The 11,230-nt window shown below is 44.8% G+C and overlaps 1 protein-coding gene across 1 annotated transcript; it reads right to left on the bottom strand.

Moving 5' to 3' along the window:
- Positions 1-4,627: 4,627 nt before the first annotated feature.
- Positions 4,628-8,218, bottom strand: LOC120838189 (TNF receptor-associated factor 6-like). Its single transcript, XM_040207993.2, has 2 exons — positions 7,643-8,218; positions 4,628-5,724 (listed from the first exon to the last, which is right to left on the bottom strand). Exons 1-2 carry the CDS (start codon positions 8,045-8,047, stop codon positions 4,642-4,644), a joined length of 1,488 nt encoding a protein of 495 aa, XP_040063927.2. The 5' UTR covers positions 8,048-8,218; the 3' UTR covers positions 4,628-4,641.
- Positions 8,219-11,230: the final 3,012 nt, after the last annotated feature.

Raw genomic sequence — 11,230 nt, 5'->3', positions numbered from 1 at the left:
CAAAACGACCGCGCCACCGCGCTGCTAGAACCCACCGCGATAACCCGAGTCTTGATCTCTTAAATACTACCGATACTGACTATTCACAGTTGACGTCACTCCCTACGTCACCTCCGTTTTCGGAGGCCCAGAAACGAGAATGGGGATTGTTCACTTTCGGTTTCTTTACTTCTTTTTTTAGGCACAGAAATACGCGTCACAAATGTCTACAAAAATTGGGCAGCATGCTATGTTCCCAGGAAGCATAAAAACACTATTTGAAAAAATAAAATAAAATTGTCTTCGTTGTCCCTTTAAGGCGCACTCTGCAGATGCTCGCACGCATGGACACCAGTCGGGCGCCGTGCTTACAATATTCTATTGGACAGATACATGCTAACCTTTTGCCACATGTTTTAAACTTTTCCTACTTATGTTCCCCTACCCCAATGAGGCCATTGCGCCACAAAGTTAATCATCATCATCATATTGGTGTATAGCTCAAGAGAGCGCAACACGAGAGCGCCGACGGGAGGGCTCGAGACACTAGAGCGCCGCGACAGGGGCGCGTGTCACCAGACCGCATGTGCGCGCTCTGGAAAGTTTCGAGTATGGTATTCGCGTTTATAGAGCTACCCAAGGGGTCACTGCTCAATCAGAAAGGCAGCGTTTAAAGGGCAACTCCGCTTAATTTCAAAAATTTTGAGATAGTGGCCGATTTTGCTTTTTGAAGAACTCAAAAACAATCCCCAATCCTTTGTTTCGCGAAAAATAAAATATTTTTCGTGTAATTTTACTCTAGCCATGATCACAAACCGAAACCAAAACGGTGGCAAAGCCGGACAACATTGTATATTCGGCATCACTAAGCATGTACACCCACGTGATATACAAGGGGAAGAAGGAGCTCCTTTCTTATCAGGATCCTCCTTTGTGCCTCCTGGATTAGCACAGGCGTCGCTATCTCCTCCAAGAAGATTAAAGGGCAACTCCGGTTCATACTTTCGATTTTGGGATTATGGCTGTTTATAGTGCAGTTAGCGCCCCTGAGTTGCAAGGTGTAATTTTTTTCTCGTTATTGTGCGTAGTTTTAAAGATATCGACGTCTCAAAGTTTTGTTTGGGGCGCAGCCGATAAAACCGAAACTAGCCGCTCGAGGTTCCGGCAACACTGGAAATCAACCGCTATGTGGACGTGACGCCAAGGTCGTTCTCGTTCAGCGAGTACGCAGTCCAAGCGGCACCTACCTCTGTTGCGCTAGCCGTCTAAAGATAAAATGTAAGCTGATTTTGTTTTAATTCTGTATACCTGGTAGTTATCCAGCATATGTAGCAAGAGTTAGTGCGTATACCCAAAAGCTAGCGACTGGAAAACCGGTCAACTCGTTCGGTGGCGTACTCGGCGGCCACCGCCGCGCGTGCGCTATGCCGTGCCGTACTCGTTGGTTGTATACCTAAAAGCTAGCGACTAGAAAACGAGTGAACTAGTTCGGTGCCGTACTGGGCAGCTGTCGGCGTGCGTGCGGTCTCCCGCACTCGTCGCTAGACCTAAATTGTCATCGGGGCTCCGTGGATAAAGCGGCGTTGCTCTACGCCGCGCTGCCAGTGACGTACAGTGCTGGCGCTTTCGCGCGGCGGGTCAGTCCCAGACACGAAGCTTTGAGGCTCTCCACGGCGCGTTCCGCAACAACCGAACAGACGTGTGTCAAGCTGTAGACGTCTGTTTTTTCGTTATTTTTTCCTCAGGCGCGTAAAAGCCGAATTTGTAAGCTACGACACTAATTCACCACATAAGTTCGTCCAGGTAGTGAATCTTCGTAGAAATAAAAAAAAAGAACAAAACAAAAAAAACTTGCAGCACTAAAAAAAAATTTCTTTGGGCAGTCATTTTCTTCTTAAAGCTAGCAAAAGATTTGTGGGTGATAAAGGAAAACAGAGAACGTTAGCAAGGTGAGAACAATTTCTTTCCCTTCCGCATTCCACCCCCCCCCCCCCCACAACAATTCTTTTTTATTAGAATACATAGGATTTTAAGTTTTCCTTCGTAACTTTTAACTAAGGCAAGTGTTGTCTTTTTTTTTTTTTTTTGCATTTTTAAATATTATATTTACCTCCAGCCGAACTCGGGCAAATTAGAAAGTTGTAACTTACAAATCCGAACTTTCGCGATTTCTTAAAAGTCCTTTGTGGTATTAACAAGCGCAATGTTAATTAATACTGCTGCGTAACGGGTTGGAACGATTGGAAGGCGATTGTTTATATCGCATGAGCTTCACGCGCCGGCTGTTCGTTAGTAGTCGTTACAGACCTGAACAAACAAGCAGTGACGCAAAGCAGAACATTGTTTTCGTTTTCATTACAAACTTCAGTGTTTGGAGCTAGTTAGTGGTTGTACCAGTTGTACTCTACATGCCCACCATTCCCCATTCAACAGACATTCAATGGAGCGTGAATGCTCAATCTTCAACACTGCACTTGACAATGACTGTTTTATTTATTGATCAGGATACTTTTATCATGTTTACCTTTTCTGTACATGTATGATGGGCAAAGAGCGACGGCACGGCATCCTTTTTAAGCCTCGACCCCTTCGCTGACAAGCCACAAGCAACCAACACCCGTAGGTTTCGTTCGTAACTCTCCGGCGAAAAATGATAGGAGCAGAGCTTCGATCTGGGGGTCGACGTCCAAGGCTTTCCAAAGTCCACTCGTCGAACAGCGTTCACCCACACCTTCTCCAATTTCCGATCCGTTGGAAACTTGTGAAAAAGCACCTCCGGGTTGCGCAGCGGCTTGTTTGAGCAGCCCACAGCGCTTTAAGTTGTACTCGGCATCTTTCGAGGAACAGCTGGGCAGTCTTGGGCGCACCGAGTTGCTCGCTAAAACGAGTCTAGGAGTCCTCACAAGCAAATAAACAAAAGGCTATACCGAAGCTACACGGGCTACAGGTAAAAGCAACGGCTAAACACACAATTACAAGCCGAAGTAGCGGTGCTAGCGGCACAAAGAAGCGCGCGCGACGGCTGCGCCGTGCGCCCGTCCGGAACGGAGGAAAAAAAGAGGACGATGTTGACATCACGGCCCAATGTTGCTTTAGCGATCGGCAACCCGCTGGCCGCCCGCTAAGGAGCAGCGGCTCGCGGCGGGTCGCGTTTTTATTATCGGCATTAGTTGAGAATGCGGCGTCCCACGGACGTGAAATTTTGGCTGGGGTCGTATTTTGTGTCACTAAAGCGATACCAGTAATTTATTTCATTTTGAGTTTTGGCCGGAGTTGCCCTTTAAAGAAGATTAACCTGTCACTCGAAATTCTTACAAAAGCAGCTTCCCTCTCCTCCTTTTACTTGGTGTTCAAAAGTATACGCACTGAACACACAAGCCGCGCTCAACGAGGCGATGGGCCTATCCGAGCGCGTCACTCTCCCCGTGCTCTCCCCGGAAAAAAAAAAAAAAAATTGAAAAAAAAAAAAAGAAGCTGTACATGCTTGATGACGTCACGGACGTGCCGGGAGAAGGAATTTGGAGGAAGCGGAAATGCAGCCGGGCAGTGTTGTCTGGCCCGCACGTCTCATCCAAAACCAGCGGATTCGTGCTTGTCAAACTTTGACAGCGATTTTAATGAACTTCTAGGCGGAATTCCGTCGTAATATTTGCCATGGGGGTTTTGTAGATGATAACAAAGAGAACTGTATAGTTTTGCACTACTGGAAAAGAAGCGGACTTGCCCTTTAAGGGGTTGAGCGCTGCAAGCTAATCGGAATTATTGGGACAGTCCTTAATGCGAATTCGGGCCAGTGTATTTTTGTGTCTTTTTCTTTACTCGTTTGCCTCCCCTTCCCCTTTCCCTCTTGAGACTTTCTGTCCGGCTCACTCCTTTTCGGTTTCGTGACGACTCGGCCCGCCACTGCAAACGTTTGGCAACACCTGCCTTATAAAATGTTATCTAGAGAGAGAGGAGAAACACTCCCTCCATCGGAATCTACGTAGCAGACGGCTAGAGGGGGATATTCGCCGCCCAACGCACTCGCAAAGGTGTCATTTAATGAAGTACCGAGCTCAGTATAAAATAAAAAAACACGAATCTCATAATATATATGACGTAGGCAGCGCAATGTTCGATGCGAGACTTGTTGCCCGCAAAAGTAGCAGTCCGTTGAATTGGTGCATGCCGTAGATTTTTGACCAGCTTAATATAGATTTAAATATTTACATTGTAATTAGGCAGTTGCGGCATTCCTCGCCCTCACTAAGGAAAGGGCAGAGTTAAAAAGATCTAAAATAGAGCGGAGTTTTATGCTTATATACAATATACATTAAGAGAGACGCTGCGCCTGCGTTTGGATGCGGGCTTACTGTGGCGGCCTGTCGTAAAGAGAAGTTCCATCTTTTATATTACAGTCGTAGCTGCAGTGAGACGATCAGTGTTAGTTACAGTGCGTACAGATGAACTTTAGGTTTCCTGCTGGTAAATACACCGAAAGGGGTGTGTCGCGTACTCGGGACGCAATTTTTTTTTTTTTTTTTTTTGAGAATAAAGAGAAAGAGTTGTTGCATCCGTTTTATATTCAATGGGATCAGGTAAGCGGTTTTTTCCAGGCAGTAGAACATTTTCTGCTCCTCTCGATATTAAATTATTAATCTATCGAAAAAAACAAAAAAAACACTACGGCTCAACTTGGAGAAAACAGTGAAGTGCATCGTCATTAACAAACCCTTCCCCTTCGAGCACGTTAGCGGTACTCCAATTCCTTCTTCCAAAACCAGCATTACCGTCTTGTTCTGGCATCTGGAAGCTCGTCTGGTCCGAATATTTACTTGCATCGGTTACATCAATCTTTCTTTTCACTTTGTCTTTGGGATGAATGACACCGAGCGTGTAAGTCTTGCTGAAGGGCCATTCCAGCTTTGAATCGTTGACGCCTGGATAAATACGGATAAAAAACCCAAAAATCATCTGCCCCTCCTCTTTTTTCAGCTGGATATAGATGCCCACATTATAGCCAAATACATACTGTAAGGGGCTGCAAGCGCCATGCGTTGCGTCTAATGCACTCTTTTTTAAGTCTTCCCAGCCTTGAAAGTACCAGTGGAATTTCATGGGTCCGCAATATCTAAGTACGTACTCGGATAGACCATTCATGAGTTCTTCGCTTTGTGCACGTAGTTCCTGAGCCATGTGTGTCTTCATTGTGTCTTCAATGGCAACTTTTAGTTCTTTGTTTGCTGCAGCAAAACTTTTAGTTTCGATTCGGTCCAACTGCTCGGAAAGTCTCGACGATTGAGCTTCCAACTGCTCTTTGGTGTTTCTGGCTGCTTCCCTCCCATCTTCCCGGGACTGTTCCAGAGAGCTGTTCAGACCGGAGAGATGGTCAGAGATCTTGAGTGCTGCGTCATTCAGTTCCTTGTTTGTGTTTTTCTCCAATGTACGGACTTCCTCAAACCACTGGTTGAGGCCGGTTTGAAGACAAGAGAGATTTTGGGATATCTTGAACATCTCTCTTTTCAGTTCACTGCTTGTAATTTCTAAATGATCATAATTCACGTTTATATAATACGGAATGGGCACGGGTGTAGTGGACGCAGAACTGCAGCCGCCTTTACAGTGACCCACGAGCTCAGTCCTTAGCACTGGTGATTGGCACCTGGGGCAAGGCACGACGTGAAACGAGCACTGCTTGTAGTGATCCACGAGTCTGGAAGCTTGACCGATGAAGTCGCAACCATTGGGTGCATTGACGCAGGCTACCTGTGAAAAAAAGAGAGTTGAAGACATATGTAATTATAACCTAGCTGAAAAAAAGAAAGGACGGAACAAGAAGCCAATATCCAAATTGGAGACCGGAGGGAAGCTGATAAAGTTTGGGGACTTGTTCACATTGATTGCTGAAAACCATGAGGAAAATATAACAAAAATATATATATTTTATTTGTTGTAAAAAAAATATGGTAAATACTTGGCATGCAATGTTTTTTTTATTGAATAAAAGTGGGCTATAAAAGTGTTGCGTGTTTTTGGACAAATCCGATAAAGTCCTGAAACAAAAACAAAACAAAACACTCCAGGGTAAAAGTTTTTTTAATTCGAATATATCCGAAAAATTCCAAAGTTAAAGGTCACGGAAGCCAAAAAAAAAAAGTTCACTTTTTTAAGAGTAAGTTTGGTCAAAGCAGAGGTTCAGCGGTCAGCACGAGAGGCCTTCTCAGATTCCTTCAAAATCTTGTAGTGTCGACAAAAGAACGTTCGTCGCCTATCCCGTGAGGGTTCCGTCAGGACAAAGGGGCGTTGTAATTCTTTGTCACAAAATAAACCACTGTTTTGTTTTACATATTGAACTTGGAGGAAGGACGGGTTGTCATTTGATAACTGTGAATGCTATCGACTATTAAGGCTCGTTCCCACAGTTGCGTTGGAGTGCGACTGCATCCACTTACGTCTTGTTAAGACTGTTTACGTCGAGCTGTTCCTATAGCGACCCTTGCGACGAGCCATTGGAGAGGCGCTGGGCGGCACGACGCGAAGCAGTGCAACGCAGTCGACGCAAATGTGTGAACGAGATTTACATGTCATAAGAGGGACAGTTGAGGCTTCTATCTCACCACTCCGCTCCGCGCAACTCCAGGGAGAAGAGGTAGAATTGAATGAAAAGAAAAATAGCCCTCTACCGGCCACATGAAGGAGCTCATTGATTTTAATGTGCCTTTTTCAAGTTTTGTCGTGGGACAGTTACTAGTACTACTAATGCCAAAAGCGCCAATTCTACATGGTGCACTTGGTTACTTATAAATCTAGGGCTGAGTTGTACCCGCGATTAATATATATCTTTATTTTTTTAATTTTGAAAGTTTGGACACATAGCAACACTATACTCCTTACTTCGGAGAATTGAGAATCAAACAAAAATAGACTTCGATATACTTTTACTTTCAGGTTTGTCATGAGACAGTTACCCTAATATCCCGAGAGTTGCCCTACTTACGACAGGTAACCCACCCCTATTTTTGGCTTCATTCGCTATTTTCTTTTAAACACCGAAAGATAGCCCACTCCTAAAAATCGCTGTGTTCGGATCAATGATGGCCTTGTTGTAAATGCGTCTAGTTAGCTATAGCGGGATTTAAGCGAATAGTGCTGACTGGGAAGTACAGTCATATTTGCTTCATTGCCCCTTGCCGGCATAACAAGTGACAAAAACACATGATGTAAAAAAAAGCAATTTTTAAACTTTTCTTAAACACGCACCGAAAGTTTGCCCACTACTAATTTTCACCCAATTTTTTCTTGGTTTTAGGTGGGCTATCCCCCAAGAGTTTACGGTAGTACTACTAATGGCAAGGGTGCCAATGTCACGTGGTACACGTTCTTCCTTATAAGTCTAGGGAGAAGTTATATTTTTATTTTCAATTTTGAACATTAGAAAATATAGCAAAAATTAACTCCCTATTTCGGAGAATTGGGAATCTAGCAAAAATAAACTCCGTTAAAGTCCAACTATTGGGCACTAAATAAATTCCAAAAAACACCCCCAGAATTTCGCGAGAAATAAACTCCGAAAACACGCAATCCTAGCCATAAAAAAAGACAAAAATATTCAAGATTGAAGTACCTTGTAAAGTTTCGATACTATATCTATAATTGCTGCAACTTTTGGTTTGGGTTTACTTACCGTACGCTTCAGCATATAACCTCCTGAGATATCAAGGTGAACAATGTTATCGTCTTCAAAGGGTTCCTCATCCAGTGGACAAGTACTACCTCGCCTCTGGGACTCCTCGTGACATTCCAAGCAGAGCGTGTGCTCACAGGGCAATCTGAGAACATTTCTCGACACCAGGCCACACAGGGAGCATGCATTGTGTGCAGCGGAGGACTCTTCGAAGTACAGGGGCCTCCAATCCAGAGTGTCCGAGAATCCGGATATGAAGATGGGCCTCATCTTAAAAAGGTCAAGATGTCCAGTCACAGTTGTTTTTTGCCCGACGACTGGAAGTAAACTGGAAAATGAAGGGACCTTGACCTTAGAACCAATAGCGCCTACAGCGCGGGGAAATGGTGGGGACGCCCCCGACATGCAGCTCGTGCATGGACCCCCAACATGGGGTCAGTATAGATAACCTTAATGGGGCTCCAAGGGCCTTGAGACAACACGGAAGAAGTGCATGATGAACGGGTGACCTCCATGGTGGAATGGGTCTTTACCCCACCTTCCTGATAAACAAGGCAACACTGTACGCACGGTTGTGTATTTTATTCTCGAATCTGGCTTAGAAATACACATATCCATCCCCGCACCCCCATATCGGGAAACTAGGGCTGCCATGAACTCCTTCCCCTACCTCCATCCCCCTAAGAAAAAACGTTTTTTTAATACTACTACTTGATAATATTCTGAGAGAGTGAAAATGGTGTAATACAATATGTTGTAATTACCGGAACCGCACACAGCACAACTTTATTGTCAAGTATATTATAGGTATTTGATACAAAATATATTTTGGCACAGTGTAAGGAAGCTAAGGTTTGATCATGATATATGGCCGAAAACAATCGGTTGCAAAATTATATTTTAAATCTCAGACCGGCCTATCGTTGTAATTTCTTCTTGCTCCCATAACGACGCATGCAGCTCCCAAAGAATATCGCACACTGTATTGAGAGGCACGACAGGTAACCTGCTGCTTGATAAAAAGGGCTTCACTGCCCTATCATGACTGTATAAGAATTCACGGGCGGCCATAGCTGTGTGCGCGACTGCTGAGCGCGTGCTGATGGCTATACACCCTTTCCGAAATTCAGTCTGGCCACATTGATCACTATCATCATCTGTGAAATGGCATCTGTGCCATACCAATGGCGGCCTTCTAGTGACTGATAAAGGAAGACGTTGAAGATGCTCCTAAGTGGGTCTTGCGAGGCCTGTACATTCGGGGGGTCAGTACGACGCGACATAGGAATGAAACACAAGAGCTACGTAAGCGTTTATTTCCAATAACTCAGATCCAGTCAATCTGTGGGCGGCACACAATCGGCTTTAAAACTCTTTGGTGTATAAAATTTTCTCGAGGCATCTGAGTGGGTTGGAGCTTTGTTCTGAATGCAGGTTCTTGGTCACCATCGAACTGAAAGTGATTGAGAAAGAACTCACACTGAACAATTCCTCCCGTGCCGTTGACTTGCGAAACTGACGGTGCCGATACAAGTTCATTTCCGCCATTGATATGGCAAAACCTAAACTGCTTTACAAACCACCAGATGGCACTGAATTTCGGGAAGGGTCTATAGCTTCCAGGGTTCTTTTGCAACGTGCATTCCACACCGTCAAAATGGCCGGTCTTGGCAGCGTATTAATGGGGGCTCGTTCTGAGCATGCGCTCCAGACACCACCCAAAAATATGGCGCCCAGTGAATACTCCTTATACACATAGCTTTTGCAGTTCAGCGAAGCATCCAACAGACACTGCGAAAGTACAAACAAACATAATGGTCATTGTGTTGTGCGCGAACGAGTGTTGTGTGGGTGGCCTGACTGCGAACGCGCGGGGATGGATGATGCTGGTGATCGCGTGACGGATGGAGTGCTGCCGGGACAGCAAAAAGAAAGCGAAGAGAGTGGCGGCGACGTCAGCGGTGTGGCCTGGAGCTTTTGAAGAGACAAGGAGAAGAAGAAGAAGACGAAGTGAGGTGTGTTACGACGGAGCTCGGAAAAAAAGGCGGTGGCGGTGTGCGAGGTTGACGGCCGTGGTTCCCGGGCTTGAAACAAAATTCGTCAGGCGCCCAGAACGGGAGTTTCAGGTTTCCTGCAAACCCCCCTGCGCCATCCCACTAGCCTGCCCCTATACCGAGACGGATGGAGAACGCACCAAGGGATCGCTGACGTCGAGTCCAGGACGGCGTTCGTTCCCGAACGCCAGCATCGACCTCCCTCATCAGAAGGCGCCTTCACCTCACAAGGACTGATCAGCGCGGAACCTCATCTCCAGCAACCACTCCCCGGTGAACACTCTCTGGGAACTTCTACAGCGTATCTATTGTGTGCCTTCATCGCATCCTTCCATTTTTTTTAAATTTCATTATAGTGCGTTGTTCGTTGTGAAAAAAATGGCTTCGCCTTTTCTAACAATTGGAACCAGTTCTTAGTGGTGAAACACACGAAGACTAGAACCATGAAAACAACAGTTATCATCCCCATTTTTAGTCTCGTGCCTCATAATATTTAGGTCACTCATTATCATATCTTCCATCAGTAATTATTTGAATAGGTCATGGAGTGGACACTGATTTATAGAAAAGCCGAATTTTTTGTTTTCCCCCATAATTGTTTTTGTGGGTTCTCACAAATGTGTTTTCTGCCTGAAAATTATTTTTCGCCTATTTTTGAGCAGAGGTATTTACGCCATCTTTCTCACTTGGTTTCTGTATTTCTTATTGTTGTGACTTTGTTCTACCCCAGTTTCAGGGTTTACTATCATGTTCGTAATTATTGTTACTGATTTTACTTCCGATCACTTTTTAGTACGTCATTTTTTCGCCTTTAGCGTGTCCGACTAAGAGCTACTGTATCGTCCAGATAGTATCCCCCTTCAATGGGTTATCCTTTTTTGTGCGAGGAGATCGTTATGTGTTTGTTTTTAGCCTCACATTGTTAGGCAAAAGAGAAAACTGTTACCGATGGTATTTGAAAACTAAAGGTAGGTCGTTTGCGTTTTTCTTACCTTCTTTTTCTTTCTGAAACTGACTGATATCTGGTAGATCAAAATGTTTTAAGGCACTAAATTCTAGAAAACCTTGACGGCTGTCTGTGTAATGAATACCTATGTTGAATTGATCCAAGGGAAGTCGGTTAGTTATATCATGATAAAACATTAGGTCTGTTCGAATCGGCCAGAAAGTTCTTATTTAGTTCTGTCCGAGTTCAAAAAAGAGCAGGAGTCGTGCAGCGGCGGCTTAGAACCAGTGCAGCCGCCGCGCTAGGACTGGCGCTGTGATCGGCTTTCCGAGCGAAAGCGCAGGGTGTCGTCTGCATCTGTTGGCTATTGTTTCTCCACGCCACGTTGTATGCTACATTTAATTAGTCGCGGTTTGATGAGACCATTCGTGTTTTCCTATTTTTATATTATAATAACCGAGTCTTTTGTGTGAACATTTTTTTTTTCGAGTGTACTAAAAACGTTTTCTGCACGAAATATTTCTGTCAGCATTTTTAACGGACGTTCGGTTCCGGTAGTTTTCGTAAGCGTTCGTGTCCTTCACATTC

Source organism: Ixodes scapularis, unplaced genomic scaffold (genome assembly GCF_016920785.2).
Source record: "Ixodes scapularis isolate PalLabHiFi unplaced genomic scaffold, ASM1692078v2 PGA_scaffold1__304_contigs__length_218370807, whole genome shotgun sequence".
Classification (NCBI taxonomy): Eukaryota; Metazoa; Arthropoda; class Arachnida; order Ixodida; family Ixodidae; genus Ixodes; species Ixodes scapularis.
Note: the sequence above shows the minus strand (reverse complement) of the source record. Positions and strands in the feature narration are given on the sequence as shown.